This window comes from Balaenoptera musculus, chromosome 2 (assembly GCF_009873245.2).
Source record: "Balaenoptera musculus isolate JJ_BM4_2016_0621 chromosome 2, mBalMus1.pri.v3, whole genome shotgun sequence".
Lineage (NCBI taxonomy): Eukaryota > Metazoa > Chordata > Mammalia > Artiodactyla > Balaenopteridae > Balaenoptera > Balaenoptera musculus.
This window is the reverse complement of record NC_045786.1, coordinates 67,915,680-67,940,200: the sequence shown is the minus strand read 5'-3', so window position 1 is coordinate 67,940,200 and position 24,521 is coordinate 67,915,680. Positions and strand designations below refer to the sequence as shown.

General features: G+C 43.6%; 1 protein-coding gene and 1 long non-coding RNA gene across 8 annotated transcripts in view; one reads left to right on the top strand and one right to left on the bottom strand.

The window, feature by feature from the left end:
* LOC118890234 overlaps positions 1–3,989 on the bottom strand; it is a 34,889-nt gene extending 30,900 nt beyond the window's left edge. The window contains exon 1 of one of the 3 annotated variants that reach the window (XR_005018707.1): positions 3,860–3,989. This is a non-coding gene — a long non-coding RNA (uncharacterized LOC118890234). The remainder of the gene's footprint in view (positions 1–3,859) is intronic. The other 2 variants (XR_005018705.1, XR_005018706.1) reach the window with 2 other exon arrangements.
* DIS3L (DIS3 like exosome 3'-5' exoribonuclease) overlaps positions 3,418–24,521 on the top strand; it is a 35,210-nt gene continuing 14,106 nt past the window's right edge. Inside the window, exons 1-8 of one of the 5 annotated variants that reach the window (XM_036842750.1) lie at positions 3,418–3,920; positions 5,319–5,472; positions 14,474–14,602; positions 16,448–16,583; positions 20,350–20,526; positions 21,931–22,009; positions 23,010–23,171; positions 24,040–24,209. In XM_036842750.1, the coding sequence (XP_036698645.1) occupies positions 3,782–3,920; positions 5,319–5,472; positions 14,474–14,602; positions 16,448–16,583; positions 20,350–20,526; positions 21,931–22,009; positions 23,010–23,171; positions 24,040–24,209 (1,146 nt within the window). In that variant the 5' untranslated portion in view covers positions 3,418–3,781. The other 4 variants (XM_036842749.1, XM_036842751.1, XM_036842752.1 and 1 more) reach the window with 4 other exon arrangements.

Sequence of the window (24,521 nt, the reverse complement as noted above, 5' to 3'; positions counted from 1 at the left end):
GCCTGAAGGAGACTGCAGTCAGGCACCAGGTAAACCGGACCACAGTGAGAGATCTCCACCAGCAAGAGAGCACTACAAGCCGCCACAGCATTATGCTATCTGGGCACCAGGTTGTCCATCTGCGCTCGGATTGACAAGGAAAGGGAAAACTGCAAAGGAAGCAGGCCACCAAGCATCCTTCCCAGTGTGGCACTGAAATTTAGAACTGCTGGAGAATCCTGAAGCAGTTTCATCAGGACTTTTAATATCCAGTGAGGAGTTTTTAAACAAACAGGCAAGTCTTCGGCAAGTTCCTTAATCTCCTTTGTAAAGTGGGCGTGTATTCGTTAGGGCAACACCAGCTGCTGTAAGAGAAGTTTATTTCTCCCCTGCAAGCGACCCGGGTGGATGCTCCTGGGTAGGCAAGGCAGGGCTGTGCTCTGCACAGTTCTTCAGGGAACTATGAACAGTTCCCTGAAGAACTGCACAGTTGGTGCGAGGGGTTGGTGTGTGTGCTGTCTAACATGCAGGCTTCCAAGAGCCCCTAGGCTTTGGCATCCATTCAGTAACAGGAAAGAGCAATATCCATGGGAGGTTTTTAAGGGTCAGGCCTGGAAAGGGTGCCATTCCATTCTGTGGCCACACCTATCTACGTGCAAGAGAGGCTGGGAAATGTGCTTCACCTGTGCCCAGAGGAAAAAAGGACATGGATTTGGTTAACAGAGAGCCAGTCTCTGCCACAAGAAATCACATGTAGACCAGCACTGTAAAAAGAGGTGAGACCAGAGTGGGCCGAGCTGGAGTATTCATAGGTACAAGCGCTGAGGTGACGGTAGAGCCAACTGACTTAGGGCTAAGGGGTCTGAGTTAAGGACAGACAAGGAGTCACCAGTGACTAGTCATGTGACTAGTTCTGGCCAATAGGCAGAAGCAACATGTATCACTTCTGGACTGAGCTTTTAACTGCCAGCGTAGGCTGTCTCGAGGGCTCCCTTCCCTCTGCCAATGAGCAGCAAAGAGTGTTCCAGTGAGGACTGGCTCCATCAGCCTGGGCCCTGGAGAAAGAATACAGAATGGATCCTACAGGTACCCACGCACCATCTTGTTTTAAGTCACTGGTATTTTTGAAGTTGTATATTACTGCAGCATAACCTAGTTTATTCTGACTGATAGAGAAACATATTTGTATCTACAAACAAATCAACAAAAAGGCATTCTTGACCATTTTAGATCATAAGCCCCAAGAACAAAGGGAGCATGCTTTTGAGAACATAATTTGTACATTATTGCTGCCATGCAAGCAAAAGAAGTGCTTGATGGGCCTTGGATTATTTTAAATACTGATAACATCAACTTCCAACAGAGCCCCAGACATACTCTCTACCTTAAAAGGTTATTAGTCCCAATTTAGAGAAAGTTTAAAGTTACGAAATGCTAAAGAGAGATGTTGAAGACATGTAATCAGAAGCAAAAGAAAAATGAAAATGGGAGAGCTTTGGAGGGAATCATGGGCAGCTGTTAGAAGCATTTTTATGTAGGGGTCAAATCCTGTTGTTTGTCTGTCCTCTGGGATCTCTAGAACTGACCTCCTGCACTGTTGGTTGCCTTATGGGCCCCCCTAGTGCTCTGGTCTGTGGACCAGCTCTGTAATGTTCACCTAACTTGTGCAATTCTGTCTCAGATCTCACTCATATCGTCCCACACTGCAGATAACTTGACATTAAAATGCAGTGAGGGGAGTTCCCTGGTGGCCCAGTGGTTAAGAATCTGCCTGCCAATGCAGGGGACGCGGGTTCGATCCCTGGACCAGGAAGATACCACATGCCACGGAGCAACTAAGTCCGTGCTCCACAACTACTGAGCCTGCGCTCTAGAGCCCGCGGGCCACAACTACTGAGCCCGTGTGCTGCAATTACTGAAGCCCATGCACCTAGAGCCCAAGCTCCGCAACGAGAAGCCACCGCAATGAGAAGCCCGTGCACTGCAACAAAGAGTAGCCCCCACTCGCCGCAATCAGAGAAAGCCCACATGCAGCAACGAAGACCCAACGCAGCCAAAAATAAATAAATTTATATTTTTAAAAATGCAATGAGTGAGGGAACATGACTTTTTAATATGTTCCCCTAGAGTAAGTGATCATACAGGATACTCTAGTTCTGCTCACTTTGGCATAACAGGAAGCGCCAATGTTCCCAACCAGCTGGTTGAGCTTCCTTAACTATTGCTCAACAAGTTGACCAGAAACTCCTTAGATACAAGAGCTATATTTTATTCATCTGTGAATAGCATGGTAATTAGTGAAGAGACTGTTTTGGATTCAGCCAGATTCTGGCTTGAATATTGATTCCATCATTTAATAACTGTGTAATCTTGGACACTTAACCTCTGTAATCCTGTTTCATCGTCTGTAAAACGGGGATAATAGTGCCTGACTCCATTGACTTGTTGTGGAAATTAAATGTGACACTTCTTTGTAAAGCTCCTGGTGCAGCTCAAAAGTCTTTGTTGAGAGCTTGGAGGAACGGTGGCTTCCATCCAGCCAAGAGTATGATCTCAGAAGAGACTGTGTGTTAGTCTCTATCAAATTGAAAGGAAAATTCCTTTGCCAGAGGCTGTAAATGCCATCATGTTGAGGTTGAATAGATAATGTTTACCTCAAAGGAAGAGATTAGTTTCCATTTTATCTGCACTGTTTGAATTTTTATATGGATTAAAAATACAAGAAATTAAAAATAAATACGGCTTTTTAGAGGGGAAAAAATGTTGGGCTGGCAGGGGTGCTGGCTTGTTTGCTGGCTCTTTTAGCTCTTTCAGTGATAGCAAGAGCAACAAACAGAACATACTAATAATTGTCTATATTAATACGAAACACTAATAATTATCCATATTAATAAGGCAGCCTCATTCCCATATGGACCTGGGGGTAGAAACAAAGTACAATAATCCTTTAGAGTTGCACCAAATCTTCGCAAGACTTTAAACTAGTTTCCATGTACAGACGGTTCCGACTTCCCATGGTTCCACTTACAATTTTTGGACTTTGCCATGGTGTGAAAGTGATACCCACCTGGAATTTTTATCTTTTCCGGTCTAGCGTTACTCTCCCGTGATGCTGAGCAGGGGAGCAAGTCCCAGCTCCCAGACAGCACAGGGTAAACAACCGATACACTTGCAACCATTCTGTTTTTCACTTTCAGTACAGTGTTCAAAAAATTACGAGATACTCAACACTGTCATAAAATAGGATTTGTGTTAGATGATTCTGCCCAATTGTAGACCAATGTAAGTGTTCTGAGCAGGTTTAAGGTAGGCTGGGTTAAGCTGTGATGTAGGGTAGGTTAGCCGTGTTAAATAAATTTTCAACTTAGATGGGTTTATCAGGACGTAACCCCGTCGGTAAGCGGAGGAAGACCTGTTATTATGGTTGTCTCCCTTAAGTCTTCTGCGTGGTTTCCACCCCTCCGAGGCAATTCCACCTCCAGGCAATTGTAGGGAGGGGAGAAACTGAGGCGGGGTTGGGGGGAGACTGTGGGACCGGCTACAGCGCCCACACCGCGGGCCTCCTGCTGCTCTCAACCCCGGGACGCGGGCCGTTACAGCGGTTTCGGTGCGGAGCCCGGAGCGCTCAAGCCGCCGCCAGGAGGTCCCACCGGCCGGGAGCTCCGCGGAGACCAGGCCGAGGGGGCGGGCCCGAAGCCTCGGCCTCGCCTCCGCCCGCGCTACGCCGAGCCCGCCGCTTCCCAGCCGTTTGCTCCGGGCGGCCTCGCGGGGCCCGGAGCTCTCACCGGGGAGCGCCGCCAGCATGCTGCAGAAGCGGGAGAAGGTGCTGCTCCTGAGGACCTTCCAGGGCCGGACGCTGCGGATCGTGCGGGAGCATTACCTGCGGCCCAGCGTGCCCTGCAACAGCCCGCTCTGCCCGCAGCCCGCCGTCTGCCGCAACGGTGAGGGCACGGGGTGGAGGCTGGGGAGGGTGGGCAGACGAGGACCGGCGGGAGCGGGGCGGCCCGGGCGGGATCGGCGGGGGGCCGAGACCGGGCAGGCGTCAGGGCGGCGGGGCCGGGGTAGAGCGGCGGCGCGGGGCGCCGGGGTAGAGCGTCGGCCGTGAGGCGGAAGGGCGCGTCCCAGAGGCGGAGCGCGAGGCCATGGTGGCGCCGAGTCCGAGGCCCCCGGGCCTCCGCCGGCCTCCAGACATCACCTCCGGCCCGGCTGCAGGTCGGGCGCGAGGGGCCGGCGGCTTCCGAGCCGCAGAGAGCTGGGCCACGGCTCCGCTGTCGCTCTACACCGACTCCCGACTGCTCTGCCCGGGAAAACGGAAGGGCCGAGAGGCAGGCGCCCCCGCAGCGCAGAGGCCGGGGTTTGGGGCTTTCCGAGGGGCCTGTGGGCGCTGGAGCGTCCTGCCCCCAGGCTCGCCGCGGTGAAATCCGGAGGACCCGAGCTGTGGGCCCTGCAGTGCGAGCCGGGCGCACGGAGCTGACGCTCTGCCGCTCCTCGTTGTACATTTTTTTGCTTTGCTCCCTGCCAGCCCCGAGGCCTCAGACATTTATCCAGTGGAGAGCCCTCTTGACTGTAGGATTTGTGGATCATCTGGGCCCTCATTGTACAGGAAGGTCGTGGGGAAATTGGATTTGGGTCGGCTGCCCATTACACCTTCCTCCACTTGATTTCTAGGCTGCTGGGGTGGCCGACTTAACGATGGAGGTTACTGGTTCTCTTCCCTATGGTGGGAGAGGAGCGTGGTGGTCCTTTTCAGCGAATATTTGGGATCCTCAGCTTACGGTTAAGGTGAACATTTCAATTACAGCTTGACTAACCAGCTCCGAGACACGGGCTAGGTGGAAATGCCACCACCGCCCCTGCTTGCACTGCGCATCTTTTTAGTCAATTCAGTCTTTTTGGCCCTTGGAGACTTTTGAACACGTTCACAAGCTTGAGACACAACTGACTTGAAACGGCTGGGCTTAACCAAGTGGTTAACATGTGTATTTGGGGAGCCCTATTGGAATGTGAGTGTAGGTCAATGGGTTAACAATATATAGTTAAGTTGTGCTGAGGATTTGCTTGTTTTTGTGTTTTTTTAAAAAATCCATCATCTTCTACACTACTGGCAACACCATAAACCACGTTGAGCTTTTATTATCACAGCTTCAGAAAAATGAAGGTGCTGAATTTGCCTGAACGTTGGGCCTCTACCAAAGTAGATTTGTCTTGTCTTTTAAAAACTTCACAGTGTAGTTAAGATCGGAAGTTGTCCTGCACACTGGGGCACCGTGACATTGAAATCGTATTAAACTAAGTTTGCAAACGTTGTCTAATCTCTTCTGTTTTGAATTATGCTTCAGATGGGAAACTCTTGTCTAGTGACGTGACTCATTACATGATCCCAGATTGGAAAGTCGTTCAAGATTACCTCGAGATCCTTGAGTTTCCTGAATTGAAGGGAATTATTTTCATGCAAACGGCTTGTCAAGCTGTGCAGCATCAGAGAGGCCGGAGGTATCTGTTTTGCATTATTTATTTATTTATGGTGCGGATTTTTTTTTTCCACCCTTAGAAAAGGTTCCTTGTTGGAGAGAAAGGGGAGGAATTCATTATTTTCGTCAGAAAGGACTTTTGGAGCTAATTTGGCATTCTCTTTGCCAGTGAGGAATGCAGTAACATTATTTTATATTTCTGCTTCAACACCTGGCCAAAAGATCTGACTGTAGATCAATAAACTGCAGTGTCCCAGGATGTGGGTATTTAAGATTCTTGGCTTTTGGTTTGCATTTTTATAGTAGCAGAGCTATTGCCTATATCATGTTGAAGACTGCATGTTATTTAATCTTCTTATTTATAGATATATTGTTTAAGAAACTTACATTTTTTTCCCCTTGGGAAAAAAAGTATTTTAAAATTTGAGGCTCCTTTATTGTGGAGGCAAATTGTACTTGTGGTGATTTATTCAATGAAACCAGAATTAACTTGTTTTATTTTTAGATTACTAGTATAACCACCAACCATAGGAATTATATTTGCTAAACAAAGAATTTCTGATTGAAATCAGTCTAAAATGCTTGCCTTGTACCTAAATGAAGAACTGTTGTTCACCTTTTAAACAAATACTCTCTAAATGGTTTTGCTTCCTTTACATTGGGAAAAGATTTGTGATTTGAACTTGAAGACTGTATGGAAACAGCATATTAGGATTATATACCCAACCTCTTAACAGCACAAGTTAAGCAGAAATTATGTGTTTATTCTTTTTCAAATGTGGTGGTTTCTTCAGACCTTGGTAGTAAAAGATGAAGTGTGTTTATTTGTATATGAAAATGATAAGTTGTCCTTATTATATGCTCAGTTCAAAAAAATATGCATTAACTAGGTTGTGTGCAGGTTTTTCAGATAGAATATTTTTATATGAGCTTGAAGTTGATTTTGTTCAGACACAAAGATATAGATGTTTATACACATCCAGGTTTAAATGCTGCTCCAGGTGTCGTATTTCAATTTCTGCTACTAAAATCAATTTGTTGTTATCATGTGGGTTGCTAACACACTGCCGAGCCTTTTCAACTTTTGTTTTCTAAAATATTTTTAATATTAAGGATTGTTTTAAAAACCAATTCCTGGGACATTCAAAAGCAAAGAATTGGAATTTAAATGTCTTTTTTCCTGAACATTTCAAAAGTAGTTAACTTGATGAAAAACGATTGGTTTTCCATTGCTTTACCGTGTCTCTGTATGCACTAAATGTGAAGACAAAAGCTGAGGAGTTATGGAACAGGCCCACAGGATAATACTCTGGTTTTGCCATTGGTGAGCACTTTTTGAGTTCCTAGTTCCAGGCCTTCTGGAGTACAAAAAGAAGTCTTGTTCCCTATCTCAACAAACTTGTTGTCTTGTTGGGATTAAATGCAAGAAGCAAGAAGGTAATTATGGGGGCTTTCCTGGTGGCACAGCGGTTGAGAATCTGCCTGGTAATGCAGGGGACACGGGTTCGAGCCCTGGTCTGGGAAGATCCCACATGACGCGGAGCAACTAGGCCCGTGAGCCACAACTACTGAGCCTGTGCGTCTGGAGCCTGTGCTCCGCAACAAGAGAGGCCACGATAGTGAGAGGCCCGCGCTCCGCGATGAAGAGTGGCCCTCACTTGCCGCAACTAGAGAAAGCCCTAGCACAGAAACGAAGACCCAACATAGCAATCAATCAGTCAATCAATAAATCTTAAAAAAAAAAAAAAAAGAAGGTAATTATGACATCCTTGGGCACATGTAAGATAATTTAATGTGGACTATGCAAAGTGCAGAAGTAAACATGGGGTGTGGGGATTTAAAAAGCCCTCCGAAGGAAATAGGTTTGAGACTGGTCTTAATGCAGGGAAATGAACATGATTGATGAAGAGGAACAAGAGGCAGGAAAAGGAATCAGCAAGTTTGGGACTTTGTGCTTTCTTTACCTGTTAAGCGACCAGCAGGTGTATTCAGGTTGAAACAGCTAAAGGACCACAATTACCTAAGCCCTGGAAAGTGTCATATATTAAAAGCTAACTTTAAAGTTGATGATAGTCATTCAATATGTAAGATCCAGGAGATTTGCTTGATTAATTTGGCCTTCATAAGTGTTATGCATAAGTCATTTGAGTTTTTGCATTTAACCAAAGGTGGCCTAGCAGAGGCTCTCTGGTGCTTTGATTCACTTAATGTTGGAAAACATTTTGTTTTTCAGTTCTTCCTCAGAGATTTTTGAGATGCTGGTAAATAATTCATTCTATTTTATATGCTTTTAAGAATATTATTACTTAGGAAAGGTTTGTCAGGTGAAAATACCTAGTCTGGTCTAGTGTCTGGTAGAAGGATGCCTTGCTTTCTCCTTTTGACCTCCTCCTGAATGCCTTCTGTATAGCTTGAATCTCAGTTTCTTAGTACATAACGTAAGACTGGAATCAAAATATTATAGTTGGAGAGGATCTAAGAGGTCAACATGATCCCCATCCTACATCAGTGTTACTCAACATGAGTAAGGTAGTCGACTTTGTTTCTAAAAGAAAAAAATTCTCATGGATACCCAGTGTTAATTTAAATTAATTTATTGTATTGTTACTTAAATATGTTTCAACATAAATCTAGGCATAAATCCTCATACCTAAGTACTTAATGCAACCCTAAACCCAAATCAGACCTTCAAATTAAACAAGGCAAGGCTACAAATGAATATTAATTTAATGTGACCAATGACATTATTTTACTGACATGAAATCACCAGAGTTGGTTTTTTGTTTTTTTTTTTAAAGAAGAGAAAGGTAATTTTAAATTTATTTATTTATTTATTTATTTATGGCTGTGTTGGGTCTTCGTTTCTGTGCGAGGGCTTTCTCCAGTTGCGGCGAGCGGGGGCCACTCTTCATCGCGGTGCGTGGGCCTCTCACTATCGTGGCCTCTCTTGTTGCCGAGCACAGGCTCCAGACGCGCAGGCTCAGTAGTTGTGGTTCACGGGCCCAGTTGCTCCGCGGCATGTGGGATCTTCCCAGACCAGGGCTCGAACCCGTGTCCCCTGCATTGGCAGGCGGACTCTCAACCACTGCACCACCAGGGAAGCCCCAGAGTTGGATTTAATACTAGAAAGACACAGCCTCTATGGCTACAGGCATAAGCTCTATATTTAATATGATTTTGTACTTTGATTTCAATAATATCAATGCAGAAAAATACCTGTCCTCATAAGTATATTGTACAAAACAGTATGAAAAATGTCAAGTTTTTGATCAGGGTAATCACACATTCTGCTATCTAACAATCCTCAAGTGCTTATTTACTGAGGGCTCATGTGATATCCCTGTAAGGCTGACCTGTCCACTGCCTTCAATCATGTGTTCAGGTGTTCATCTACAAATATTTATTGAGAGGCTCTATGTGCCAGAAACTGTGCTAGCACTGAGAATACAGTGGTGAGCAAAAGCAGACACACTCTTGAGCGGGAGACAGTCAGTAATCGATAACCAGAGAAACAGATGGAGAAGTGAGCTGTGACAGGCGCGCTGAGGGAGGGGTGCTGGGCTCAGGAGAGCCCAGACTAGGCAGGGAGGAAAGGCTTTCCTGAGTGAGATGCGTGTGCTGAGCTCTAAGGGATGAGTGTGAGGAAACCAGGCAAAGAAAGGAGAAAAGCTTTCCAGGCGAGGAAACTGCTGTGCAAGGCCATGGGGTGAGAGAACGTGGAGAATGAGGGAGGAAAGAGCCCTGGATTGGACTAAGGTAGGCCCCTGTGGGCCTCAGGGATGTGGTGAAGCGTTTTAAGTAGGGGGGATAACATGATCAGATTCCTGTTTTTAAAGGATTACTAGGCTAGTGGAGAAGAGGCTTGCAGAAAAGAAGAGGAGGCACTTGCTTTAGTTCACATGGGAGATGTTGGTAGCTTAGAGATGGAGAGAGAAATAGACATTTCTAAAAGCTGTTTAGTAGGTAAGATCCATAGAACTTCCTAAGTATATAACAAAGCGAGTTGAAAATATGTCCACACAAAAACTTGTGCGTGAATGTTTGTTCATAACAGCTCTATTCATAATAGCCAAAAATGGAAACAACCCAAATGTCCATCAACTGATAATGGTGACACAAAATGTGGTTTAACCATACAATGAAATATTATTCAGCCATAACAAGGAATGAAGTACTGATACATGCTACAACATGGATGAACCTTGAAATTATTATGCTAAGTGAAAGAATCCAGCCCCCAACACACACACACACAAATCATATATTGTATGATTCTGTGTATATGAAATGCCCAGAATAGGTAAATCCAAGAGACAGAAAGTAGGTTAGTGGTTGCCAGGGGCTAAGGGTCAGAGGGAATGGGGAGTGACTGCTTAATGGGTATAAGTTTCTTTTGGGGGCTGACAAAAGTGGAGTTAGATAGTGGTGATGGTTGCGTAATGCTGTGACTACACTAAAAAACATTGAATCTTAAAAGGGTGAATTTTATGGTATGTGAATCATATCTCAATAAAGCTGTTTGTTTGTTTTTTAATGTTTATTTATTTATTTATATTGGCTGCTCGGGGTCTTAGTTGTGGCATGTGAACTCTTAGTTGGGGCATGCCTGCGGGATCTAGTTTCCCGACCAGGGACCAAACCCGGGCCCCCTGCATTGGGAGCACAGAGTCTTACCCACTGGACCACTGGGGAAGTCCCACTGTTTTGGTTTTTTTTTTTTTTAATCTATAGGACTTAGTAATGGATTTAGATAAGTGAGTTAAGGGAGAAGGTGGTGTCAAGAATGACACTAAGGTTTCTGGCTTATGTAACTGGATAAAGAGGGGGAACACTGGAGAAGGTCGGGGGTGGGAGGTCGTGAGTTTGAGGTGTCTTGAGGCTTCCAAGAGGGCAGGCACTGACACCAAATGGCATTGCAGCCTGAAGCCTGGTCCAAAATATACTCCATTAAAAATGTTTTAAGACTATCACCTAATATAAATGGAAATAGAAACTTTTGAAATTCTTGGAGAAAACCCAAGGACCTCTGAATTTAAGTCTAGGAGACCCTACCTGGGTTCTGCAAAAACTGAAGAAATGCAACACTGAGTACAGGACTCACTTCCTTGTACCTCTCGCCACTGGTTGTGGGACACCCACTTCTAATCCCCAGAGAGTGTAGTCAGCAGGGGGAAGGGATGTTGCATCTGAAGGTAAGATCACCATTGAATAAAAATAGTAAAAAAAACCAAAAAATCAATCTAGAGAAGGTAAGTTTTGCTGTCCCCCTAAGAAATTGTCTGAAATGTTTAGGTAATGGAGATTTTGAAAGCACTTTAGCCAGACCAGGGAAACTAGGGTTTTTCTGTAAGCCTGGAATTTTTAAAACTTCCGATAATTTTATTGTACTTGACTATCTGGAACTGTTGTCCTGTCACTCAGGCCAGACTTGTTCAAGGCACCATGATGTTCTTTGCTGGCTCCACGCAGAATACTCATATATCTAATTCCATCATATGCACCACCAACCCTAACTAGCAAAAAATACGACTGTGTCGTATGGATGCACTATTAAATTATAACCGTAAACCCACATGCCTACAAGAAAACCCGACTGTCACACTCAGAGTGATTCACTGTTTCCTGCTTTCCCCATTAATATTCTTGTGCCATTTGTTCATTTGTTTTATCCGGCTGATAGGTAGCTGACAAATGGAAGCACGCACTAAAAGTCTAAGGAAAATATATGGGAGTGAAACTTAAAATTGAGAAAATTCTTTTTGTTAAGTGATACATTTTTGTAAACATTGGCAAGGATTGTCATTACTTTCGTTTGGTGGTAAAGCCCCCGGGTCTGGCTTGTGGAACATCAGTATTTGGAGAGGACAGGATTCGAGAAGCTCCAGGTTTAAAGTACGGGTGTGCTGACCAGTGCAGTGATGTATGTGAAGCCTAGCAAAGGAGTAACTGGGCTCTGAAAATGTCTCAGTTTGTCCCAGGACATTATTGTCTCGTATTTGGATCACTGTCGTCACAAAGGGTTGAGAGTTCATGGATTCTTTTGGAAAACAGTTATTGAGCGACTGACATGGGTTAAGTACTAGAGATACAAGGAGGAAGCCTACTGTCTACTTTCTTGAGCTTTCTGTCCCCTCTCTCTCCTCCTTTGGGCCCTTTGTCTACCTAACTCTTACCCATCCTTCAGGTCTGTTGCCTCCTCCTGGGTGCCTTCCTCGTCCCTCCCATGTTCCCGTCACACCGTGCACTTTTCCTTTCATGGCACTCATCCCACTGAAATGGGTAGTTCTATTTTTTTGTTTGTTTTATTTTGTTACGACGATTAGTATAGCTATTTTTTTTAATTGTGGTAAAATATATGTAACATAAAATGTACCATTTTAACCATATCTAAGTGTACAATTTGATGGCATTGAGTACATTGACACTGTTGTGCAACCCATCTCCAGAACTTTTTTCATCTTCCCAAACTGAAACTCTACACCCATTAAACACTCATTCCCCATTTCCCCCTCCCCCACACCCCTGGCAACCACTGTCCTCCTTTCTATCTCCAGGTATTTAGCTACTCAAAGAAACTCCTATGAGTGGACTCATACAATACTTGTCCTTTTGCGACTGACTGGCTTATTTCACTCAGCATAATGTCTTCAACATTCATCCGTGTTGAGGATATGTCAGAACCTCCCTTTTAAGGCTGAATAATATTCCATGGTATGTATATATACCACATTTTGTTTATCCATCCATCCCCCGACGGACACTTGGACTGCTTCCACCTTTTAGCTAATATGAATAATGTTGCTCTGAACATGGGTGTACAAATATCTCTTTGAGACCCTCCTTTCGGTTCTTCGGGATCTATACCCAGAAGTGGATTGCTGGATCATATGGTAGTTCTAGTTTTGACTTTTTTTGAGGAATGCATGGTTGTGTTGTGTTCACCGTGAGCAAGACCACGCAGACGAAGGGAGACGAAGGGCCACATCGGGAATGTCTAGGTGTGTCCCCTGAGGGCATTCAGTGGCGCACAGAGGAGGAAGTTTGTAAACAAATACCTGCACTGGGTTCAGGTGCTTTATTAGGGGTGTGGATAAAGGGAGCAAAAACTGGAAAAGATCAGGAAGAATAGGCAATATTTTTTCAGTGTTTTCTCTGAAATAATAAATTTCAGATGTTTATAAAGCTTCTTTTAGAATCTTTTATTGCTTAACCAAAAAAGTGCTCATTTAAAAAAATTCATGCATGACAGAAATGCGTAAAGCAGAAAGTGAAAGTCCTTGCCTTACCCTCCTGCAGGGACGACCCTGTTAGCACGGTGATGGAGACTCTTGTATGCATATTCTAAGAGGTTTTGAAAAATGATTTTAAGTGTATCTTTGTGAAAGTGGGAAAATTACAAATTTAATGTGTTCTAGGCATTTCTGCGGGTGGGGAGGCAGCTTTTATTTACACAAGTGGAATTCTGTAAGGAAAGCTGCCATTCACAGAAATGAAACTGAATCCCTTTGTTTATTAGGACATTTTGTAAGTTGTAGTTACTTGATGATTCTTTTTAAGGTGGCTCAAAATTAGAATTACTAAGAAAGTAAAATCAGTGTTTCTTGTTTTCTGATGAAGTGTTGAGACGACGCAGATATTGGTAGTTAGCATTTATTTAGAGAGGATAAGTTAGAGAGTTCTGCCTTTGCTTTAATGAAAAGACTCATTTTTTAAAATCCGTGGCGGCAGGCTGGAGGTGGGAATGGAAGGGCACAAATGTTATTATGTTAAATGCCAGTTATCTACCTTGGATAATTTATATGTTAATTTAACATCTGGTTTAATATCAATCCATTTTAAAATAAACAATTGACTTCCTTTAAGATATTTGTGAATATTGTGTATTTCACATTATCTAGACAATTGAAAAGCACCTTCTTAGAAACTGACCCATATGAGACTTCATATTTTATTTTCTTTGGCTAAGATTATTGGAAAGATCTCCTGATGGGTTCTGGAAAACCTAGGGGCAGGACAGGAATAAAGATGCAGACATAGAGAATGGACTTGAGGACACGGGGACGGGGAAGGGTAAGCTGGGACGAAGTGAGAGAGTGGCATGGACATATATACACTACCAAATGTAAAATAGATAGCTAGTGGGAAGCAGCCGCATAGCACAGGGAGATCAGCTCGGTGCTTTGTGACCATCTAGAGGGGTGGGACAGGGAGGGTGGGAGGGAGATGCAAGAAGGAGGAGATATGGGGATGTATGTATATGTATAGCTGATTCACTTTGTTATACAGCAGAAACTAACACAACATTGTAAAGCAATTATACGCCAATAAAGACGTTAAAAAAAAAATTGAACATCTCTCTTCCATTGTACAAAGGATTAGAAAAATTTTATGTCCTAGTTTGATAGAGCTACCTGTTCACACTGTGTGTTAAATATAATTATTTAAAAAAAAAAATCTCCTGATGGGGAAAAAGCCTTAAAACTTTCTGTTAGTTGCCTGATAGATGAAGCTAGCCTTCATTCATATAAACGATGTGGCTGCATCAATAAAGTTCACAGATAAATTCCCAAACTTACCTTACATGTTCTTTTCTAGGGCTGCCAGCAAAAAAGTAAAACATATTAATGTCTAATACCATTTACAGAACAAAGTGAGTTACAAAAATAAAGCACTAAACTCTGCTTGCCTCATTGTCCTTTGTGAGCCTCTGACGAAGGGGCTGTGTGGGGCAGGGTTGTATAATTACATAATAAATAGCCAGAAAGGGAGAGGGGAGTAGAGGAGTTTAACTGATCCACAAACTAATTAATGAGGCCCTGCTCCAGCACATTCTAGCAGGCAAAACGGAGAAACAGCAGCCCAAGAGCGCAGCACACATTAAGGCCAATGTAAATAAGTGTTTCTGAGGTTTTAAACAATCAATCTTCCGCTCTAAAATACCTCATCTTTTCTGAACCTTAGCAAGAGGTGGCAGGAGATGAGTACCTGCTAGGTTAGATTTACTTTTCTCCTCTGTGTCACAGACAGTATAACAAATTGCGAAATCTCCTGAAGGATGCGCGTCATGATTGTGTTCTCTTCGCTAATGAATTCCAGCAGTCCTGCTATCTCCCTCGGGAAAGAGGGGAGTCCATGGAGAAGTGGCAGAGCAGGTATGGCCCTGAATAGCTGGGTTTTCACACGATCATCTTCTTTAATTTCTTTGTCATTGGTCATTTGGGAGTTGATCTAAATAGTATGGCGGAACAAACCAACAATGTTTCTGGAACCGTGGTTAATACTGAAATGCTTAATGTGTCAATATTCTAGATATGTCATTTGAATACATATATTTTAGAAATTGTAATTAAGGAGCTACAGGTGCCCAGAGTAAGTTTGCCCCAGACCTCTAAAGGCTAGTAGGATCATTCATTCCAGTGATCCGAAAGTCATACATAGCTTTAATGCTGTGTGAGTGCGTGCGCGCGTGCGTGTGTGCGTGTGTGTGTGTGTGTGTGTTTGAGAGAGAAAGAGAGAAAGAGAGAGCGGCAGGGACACGTCCTACTTTTAAGCTAAAATCATCTCACTTTTTCTGGTATAGGTTGCTTTAATATCCCAACCAGTCTTATTAAACTGAAACTGGTAGGTTAATTCTAGTAAAGCTGTTTTAGGCAGTGTGGTGTCCTAATTGAGATCCACCTAAAAGCAGAACCTGAAGCAAGGATTTTGGAGGTGAGTTGTTTATGTGAGAAGCAATTCCCAGAAGCAGGAGTGGGGAAGTGGGGAGAGTGACACAGAGAAGGAGGGAAAGCAGTAAAGGATGTATTACTGCTGAGGGAAACTGAGGCTCAGTCCTCTGGGAACCTCTAAGAAGCCATGTAGAGTGTGCCTCAGAAGTCACCTCCAAGGGTGGAGGCGAGGTCATTTAGTTAGTTACCCCTTTAGCTGAGGGCCATTCCCCAGGGGTGTTAACTCCAGTCAGTGGGCCATTGATGAGGGATGGAACTGCCACCCAGCTGCAGCTAAAGTCAGAGGTGGGCTTAGGGTACAGGTGCTAGGCACCCATAGCCTCTGCTTCAGTCTTCTGTAGAAGGCAGAAGAGACCTTAAGCTTTAAAATAGCTTATCCATATGAAACATTTACATCATCTTCTTTCTTATAATTCTTTATCTGTATAGCCATTAAATATTTAAATTATGTAAAGCAAAATAAGCACTGGTATATACTGAGTCCTTAATAGAACCCAAGTTCCCACCAGCAAGAGAAAGCAAATCTTTCCCAAGATTGGATCATATGTGAGTACTCACACTTAAACTACACAGCCTTGCACACAGTCAGTACTTAGTGAATTTTTTTTTAAATTCTAGAACTAAAGGAACCTTACATAGCATCTTAATTTGCAGAAAGGGAAACATGCCTACAGAAATTGACTCTCTGAGTTGATCCACTTCATTGGACACATGATCCTTTTTTGAATACATGTCCCCAGACCTAGACTCCATTTTCCAATTCAGATTCTTTTCAGGAAGATTTTCAGACATTTCATATTGGTGGTGCCATATTGGATTTTGTCTTTATTGGATTATGATCTTCAGCTACTTGCAGCCTAGTTTTTCTCTTAGCCAAAGACTTGTTTCTTCATCTTTTAAGCCTCTCACAATTTAGCTTATCATCCCTGTGGTGCTGTGTGGCTCGTCCCTCCACTTAAAATGTGTTAAAAGGTGGCAGAGCCTCACGGTTGCTAGGCCATATCAAGAAATGAAAGAGGTTTCTGTGGTGGTTGGATGTCTTAAGAGAAGAAGAGATATCAAGCACTTGCTGATTTGTCTTTGTATCCCCCAGTGTACCCAACCCAGGGCATGTTTATAATGGGTGCTCAGGAAGTATTTGTTGAATGAATGAATGAATGATTGTCTATATAAACCAAAGGATAAAAGATTAGAAGCCAGGTGTGAAGTTCTGAACAAGAGCTTGGGTTTGTCTGCCTCAGGAGGGCTCACGTACCTTTTGCTTTCTAGGAGCATCTACAATGCAGCCACTTGGTACTATCACCACTGCCAAGACAGGATGCCAATCGTTATGGTGACAGAAGATGACGAGGCAATTCAGCAGTATGGAAGTGAAACGGAAGGAGTGTTTGTGATTTCCTTCAAGGTATTTCCAGCTGGTGTGTCTATATAAGTATGTGTGTGTGCGTGAGTGTGTGTGTCTGCGTGTGTTCATTTCCGAAGTACTGCCCGTGAGGCTCTAGATGGCTTTGGCAGTACAGAAAAGGGAAAATAAAGAATGAAGGAAGACTTTAAGAAGTTCCATGTCTTCATCACTCTCCAACTAATTAATCTTGAGTTTGCCAAATTTGGGCAAACTCCCTGTGACTGTAAGGCCTCCAGTATCCAAGACTGCAGCCCAATAAACTCCGGTTCATAGTAAACTCATGTTTATAGTTATAATAATAATACTAGTAGTAATGATGATGATGATAGGTTGAATCTGATAAAACTGCCAATATTCTGTTGTTTTTGACTTACAAAATGGCTATTCTACATGGTTCCACCTAAGAATAATACCCAGCGTTGATCTATGCCAGGCACCGTTCTGAGTGTATTACTTCATTTAATTCTTGCAACAACCTTATGAGGCAGGTGTTATAATCCCCATTTTATTGGTGAGGAAGCTAAAGCACAGAAAAGCTAAGCAACTTGCCCAGAGTCACAGGGAGAAAGTGCTGGAAGTGGGTTAGAGCCTAGGCAGTCTGACTCCAGCGCTCTGAACCACCATGCTGCCTCCCAGACTGTCTTTCTGAATACACACAAGACATAGGTTTTGTTTTTTAACATCTTTATTGGAGTATAATTGCTCTACAATGGTGTGTTAGTTTCTGCTTTATAACAAAGTGAATCAGCTATACGTATACATATATCCCCATATCTCCTCCCTCTTGTGTCTCCCTCCCACCCTCCCTATCCCACCCCTCTAGGTGGTCACAAAGCACGGAGCTGATCTCCCTGTGCTATGCGGCTGCTTCCCACTAGCTGTCTATTTTACATTTGGTAGTGTATATAAGTCTATGCCACTCTCTCACTTCGTCCCAGCTTACCCTTCCCCCTCCCCGTGTCCTCAAGTCTATTCTCTACGTCTGCGTCTTTATTCCTGTCCTGCCCCTATGTTCATCAGAACCATTTTTTTTTTTAGATTCCATATATATGTGTTAGCATATGGTATTTGTTTTTCTCTTTCTGACTTACTTCACTCTGTATGATAGACTCTTGGTCCATCCACCTCACTACAAATAACTGAATTTCGTTCCTTTTTATGGCTGAGTAATATTCCATTGTATATATGTGCCACATCTTCTTTATGCATTCATCTGTCGATGGACACTTAGGTTGCTTCCATATCCTGGCTATTGTAAATAGAGCTGCAGTGAACATTGTGGTACATGACTCTTTTTGAATTATGGTTTTCTCAGGGTATATGCCCAGTAGTGGGATTGCTGGGTCGTATGGTAGTTCTATTTTTAGTTTTTTAAGGAACCTCCATACTGTTCTCCATAGTGACTGTATCAATTTACTTTCCCACCAACAGTGCAAGAGGCTTCCCTTTTCTCCACACCCTCTCCCAAAACATAGTTTTAAAGGCCAGTCTTATTTGTCCACTGTTCCTCACTCTTCTCTACTTGTGACCATGGGTGGGGGTCAGTAGGGATAAAGGAAGGGGTGATATGTGATACTACTTATGTGAAAGCTGTTGGACCAGCTTGGTGTACATGTAACAGACAGAGGCAGCATTATCGGTGACAGTTTTTTGAGCTGTCTTAAGGACACAGTTCTCCTATTTCTTAGGTACCTTTTCAGAGAGCAGGATGCCTGTTAATCTCTAAATAGACTACTGGTCTCAAAACAAAAAAACAAAAAATAGATTACTGGTCTCTTTTGCCTACCCAGTTGGTCAGTCAGGTTCCAATGGTTGATATTGTTTCTTGATTCAGAAACTAGACTAAGGCCCTCCATTACCCCTGTCAGTTTACAGAATGTCTAGTTGGGTTTTGAATTGTAGATCCTATGAGGGTTCCCATGTGCATGTATTGCTAAAGATTTGCCAATAGAATTTTCTTGCCCTGCTATAAAAAAGTGTTCTGGCATGCCAGAGAATTCCAGGGGCGCTGGATATTAATGGCAGTGTCTCTTATTTTTTCTGTTGCAATACATCATGTCTTGTTCCTGCAGAGGACAGTTGACTAAAATTACATTTTTCTACTTTTTATGAAAATTACTTTTCTCTGTAGTCTGGCAGCATCGTACAGTTCGGTTTTGTATAGCATTTCCTAAGCAAACTGTGTGACCGAGGGCTTCATAGAGGTGTATGATAGCAGAAAAAAAAGAGTTGCTATGAAGTTCAGATGAGCAGGAAGCCCAGAATTTTCTGTGGAGACTTGAAGGTCGATGGGGAAGAGTGAGGACGATAAATCCCTCTTGAAGAGTTGGTTCGCAGTGGCAAAAATTTGGTGTTGATAAGTGATTAGTGACCATAGAATTGCAGTGATGTTAGCACAGACAGAACTTCCGGAAGGACTAGAGAAAGAAAGGAAGCAGTTTGAACAAGACCCTGAAATGAGTGGGAGAAGTGCTGGAGTTGACAATAAGAATAATTGACTTCATTTTAGTTTGAGAAAAGAGAATGTGCCAGCCTCTACTTTAGACTTAAAGTTGAGTTAAAATCATACATAAGTTTGATTTTTTTAAAATTAATTAATTAATTTATTTTTGGCTGTGTTGGGTCTTCGTTCCTGTGCGAGGGCTTTCCCTAGTTGCGGCAAGCGGGGGCCACTCTTCATCGCGGTGCGCGGGCCTCTCACTATCGCGGCCTCTCTTGTTGTGGAGCACAGGCTCCAGACGCGCAGGCTCAGTAGTTGTGGCTCACGGGCCCAGTTGCTCCGCGGCATGTGGGATCCTCCCAGACCAGGGCTCGAACCCGTGTCCCCTGCATTGGCAGGCGGACTCTCAACCACTGCGCCACCAGGGAAGCCCATAAGTTTGGTTTTATTTAGTGAGCGTCCACCGTGCGAGGGCCTGTATTCTGGACACAGGAAGTAGATGGAGCACAGTCAGCCTCACCACACCAGCCCCCTGTGGGTGGTCGCCTTGGTGTCTTGTCTAGGGCCTCTCTGACAGTTACACCAAGAAGTGCAATAATAGTCAATAATGTTCTACTTGGAGGGGACCATGACACTTGTTTCAGAATTATGTTTCGTACTGGGTTGTCACATTGACAGAGCATCAAGTGTCCCCGCATGAAAAGTGTGACTACATATGTATAGTCACAAAAGAAGACACAGTCCTTGGGGAGTTTATGAGGCTGGAAAGCCTAACACCAAAGAACAGAAACATCTTTCCCCTTCTCTGCTCATCCAAGATTGCCAGGGGCTTGGGGGACGGGAGACACTTCCTTATTACACTTTACTCCTTGCCACTTTTTGCCTGCTTATTTAGGTTTCTTATAAATTTCAAATATGTCAGGGTGAAAAAAAAAAGAGACAGTGCACACGTAGGAGCTTTTCCTCTCCATTCACTGTGGGCCGTTATCTGCAGCAGTGAGATACGTGTAAAGACAGGCATCCCGGCCGTGTGCACGTACATGCGTGTGTGTGGAGAGAGAGGGAGATTTGAAAGTTCAGAGTAATCAGGGAGGTGGTAGCGTTCCACAGTAGGAACGGCCTCCCTGGGTTCCTTTGGCAAGGCTGCAGGGATCAGTGGGATGGTAGAAATGAACTGGTGGCATGAGGCTCGGGAGGGTAATGCTCATGTAACACTTCTTCAAAACTGCATGCCAGCAGTTCCTGTTCAGGATTTTTTGTAATGCTGCTATAACAAAGAATCATTATCTTCTGACCATGTTTCTCTTGTGCCTTTATTAAATGCAGAGTTACCTGGACAATTTTTGGCCTGATTTAAAGGCCGCCCACGAGCTGTGTGAGTCTATCCTTCAGTCTCGACGAGAAAGAGAGAATGAGAGTCAAGAGAGCCACGGGAAGGAGTATCCAGAACATCTACCCCTGGAAGTGTTAGAAGCCGGCATTAAGTCTGGGCGCTACATCCAGGTGAGGGTGGTAATGGAGAATCGGCGCCAGGATCAGCCAGTGTGTTTCCTTCTCTTTACTTGCCTCCTGTCACAGGCCTCTGATTTCAAAGGCTGTCCATGAGACGGGCCTGAGTAGGCCAGGGCTGTCGATGTTCAAGGTGATGTGGGAGTCTCCTCTGTAGACAGTGCCCTCCGGTTTGGAGCTACTCTCTACTGTTCTTTTTTTTTTAATTAATTAATTAATTTTATTTTTGGCTGCGCTGGGTCTTTGTTGCTGTGTGTGGGCTTTCTCTAGTTGTGGCGAGTGGGGGCTACTCTTCATTGCCCTGCGCGGGCTTCTCATTGCGGTGGCTTCTCTTGTTGCAGAGCATGGGCTCTAGGCACACGGGCTTCAGTAGTTGTGGCACGTGGGCTCAGTAGTTGTGGCTCGTGGGCTCTAGAGCGTAAGCTCAGTAGCTGTGGCACACAGGCTTAGTTGCTCTGCGGCATGTGGAATCTTCCTGGACCAGGGCTCAAACCCGTGTCCCCTGCATTGGCAGGCAGATTCTTAACCACTGCGCCACCAGGGAAGTCCCTCCAGTGTTCTTAATTAGGTTACATACCGAACATTACACAAGTAGGTTTTAAATGCCTCCTGTCACTGGGAAAGAATATATTTTTGAATCAAGGTCTGGAGGTTTGGCAAAATTTTAAAGTTGTTGAAATTTGGCTTCTTCATGCCTTTGCCATTTTCCTGCCTCTTTCAAGGTCCCCTTTGTGATCCCTCAAAACCCAGGGCCCAGGTGCTGTCAGGGTCTTGAGAAGCAATCAAATAAAATTGCTATTCAGATTTCAACAGCTTTATATGCACTTGTGTGTGTGTGTGTGTGTGTGTGTGTGTGTGTGTTTGTATGTCTCTGTGTGCACATACAGTTTTATCACATGCATAGATTTGTGTATTCACCACCACAGTCAAGATACAGAACTGTTCTACCACGAATTTTACATTTTCTAACCAGCAACTCAGACGATTTTTATGCAGTCTGAAGGTTGAGCCTACCACCGTAAACTCCTCCCCTAAAATGTGGGTGTTTTAATGAGTATATCTATGGAGAGGCTAATGCTTCCAATTGGTAATGAAGTTTACAGCATTCCTGGGAGGATATTTTGAGGAAGAAGATTTTTTAAAGACCGCTCATCACTTAGGTAAGATAAATCCTGGCATTTGCAACACTTGGTATAGCTAAGAGTATGTCAAAATGATGGTACGTTCTCTGGAGAAAATAAACTTTGGTGATGAATTGTTATTATTCCTAAAGAAAGGGATCACAAACCTTATAAGTATATAATGGGGATATTTTCATAAAAATTTTTAACTGTACCTTTTGGAGGGTAAAGCAAGCAGAAAAGAACTTTTTCACATTGATTTTTATTTTGATTTTAGGGAACTCTGAGCGTCAACAAACACAGAGCACAAATAGAAGCTTTTGTTCGACTTCAAGGAGCCAGCAGTAAAGATTCAGGTTCAGTGTAAACCTTACATAAATTTCCATACCACTTTTTTATTCTGATATTACACATTGAAGAAAGCAAAGTTGAAATTGTCACATCATATGTGCCATGTCAAATATCCCTACCTACACTGGCTGTGTGGGATCGTGGGTTGGTTTTTTTTCCTCCCTAGCTTTTTGTCTATAATTTCTGATTTTATGGTAATAACTAAAAAATGGTAATAGCTAATATTTTATTGAGTGCTTATTATACATCAGATACTGTTGTAAGCACTTAAAGTAGGTATTATTATTGTTTACCCCCTTTTACACGTGAAGAAACTAAAATACAGAGAGGCAAAGTGACTTTACCAGGATCACTCACCTGGTACGCGGTGGAGCTGAACCTGAGGCCGAGGCAGGCAGGCTGTGATCTTAAGATTTTGCCCTGTACTGCCTCACCGAGCTGTATTGCCTCATTGGAATTGTTTAAAAAGTAACGTCAATGAAGAAAAATGTGTAAATAAGTTTTATCATAATAGAGTGTATTGTTAGTTCTGCAATGACAGGGTGAAAGTAACCCTGATAGATAGTCAAGGGCACCTGGCGAGGTTGAGGAGAATGAGAAGCAGTGGCTTACTCCGGGCTTCTGCTCCTCGGACTTCTCCCTGTCAGTTCTGCAGTGTCCATAGTTCAGCAGCCTGCTGACCGCTCCCTGGCCGCATGGCCCCTGAGGTTACGGGACAGAGTCCCAGTGTGGGCTTACATTGTCTCATGCAGGGAACCTACCTCAAAAGATGGTTGAGAGTGGCCTTATGAAAGCACATTATACCGCATGGCTTAGCAGCAGTGTTTCTTCCTTCCTGACCTGTGGAACAAAAGTTTGACTTTGGTTTAACTTCACCTTTGAAAGGAGGGAGCTTTTATTTGCAGGAATGCTGATTAGATCTCGAATGTATTATGTTTGAAATGCCTCACTGGTGTGGCCTCCCCCTTGATGTTATGGGGTTTCTCTGTGCTGCCCCCAAAACAGGTCTAGTCAGTGACATCCTAATCCACGGGATGAAGGCTCGAAACCGCTCAATTCACGGAGACGTGGTAGTTGTCGAACTGCTCCCTAAAAATGAATGGAAAGGAAGAACCACCGCCCTGGGTGAGAATGACGGCGAGTTCCCGAGTGAGCCCATGCCCACAGGTGAGCCAGCTGTAAAGTTGCCTGGTCGTCCATCTGGAATGTTTATTTTTCCTCTCATTAGTCCAGAAATACTGCAATTATTAATATATGATATCATCTCTTTTCCTACATTATCAGTTTCCCCTCTCTGCAGGTTTATTTTATTCTCATCAGCACCCAAATATGCTATATAGTATGTCTCATCTTAAAATAAAAACCCTCTTAGGGGGGCTTCCCTGGTGGCGCAGTGGTTAAGAATCCGCCTGCCAGTGCAGGAGACGCGGGTTCGAGTCCTGGTCCGGGAAGATATCACATGCCACGGAGCATCTAAGCCCGTGCGCCACAACTACTGAGCCTGCACTCTAGAGCCCGCGAGCCACAACTGCTGAGCCCGAGTGCCACAACTACTGAAGCCCACGCGCCTAGAACCCATGCTCTGCAACAGGAGAAGCCACCGCAGTGAGAAGCCCACGCACCACAATGAAGAGTCACCCCTGCTGGCTGCAACTAGAGAAAGCCCGCGTGCAGCAATGAAGACCCAACACAGCCAAAAATAAATAAATAAAATAAATAAATTTATTTTAAAAATAAATAAATAAAATAAATAAATTTATTTTAAAAATAAATAAATAAATGTCACACCAGGCCCCACAAAAGAAAGGGCACACTGGCAATGTTAATTTAAAAAATGATCTATCTTAAAAAAATGATCCATTTAATAATAAAATAGAAGGAAGGCAAATGTTTAAGCATATCTCAACTTGTGTGCATGTGCTTGAAAAAATGGGGTGTTGCATTTCCTGTTTTCTTCCTCACTGCTGAACTGGTCAGAGTCCAGATAGGTGACATCTTACCAGTTAAGGCTTTATTTTGTTTTGTTTTCCCAAAGGCAGAGTGGTGGGCATCCTTCAGAAGAACTGGCGGGATTATGTGGTGACATTTCCATCCAAAGAAGAGGTCCAATCGCAGGGCAAAAATGCTCGGAAAATCCTAGTTATACCTTGGGATTACAGAATTCCCAAAATCCGAATTAGCACTCAGCAAGCAGAAGCCCTCCAGGTACCTTTACTCTTTGCCTCTTGTCTTTGCCAGCTTTTGAGCGGTACCAGGAACTGTTAACTCCTTTGCATAGGAAGGGATAAATTATTGATGGCATCTGGCATTCTGAGATCCTGTTTCCAAAAAATTCTAAATATATAGAACCATCTGTTAAGTAGTCCTTGGTTAATAAATGAAGGCCAGAGAGAAACCGTCCTAGAAAGAGCTGTGTAGGACGCTAGAGAGAACATCCATTATCCAGCTGTCCAATACAGAAACTTTTCAATAGATACACTTTGCCAACACTAACAAGCTTTCTTTCAGCAAGCGATA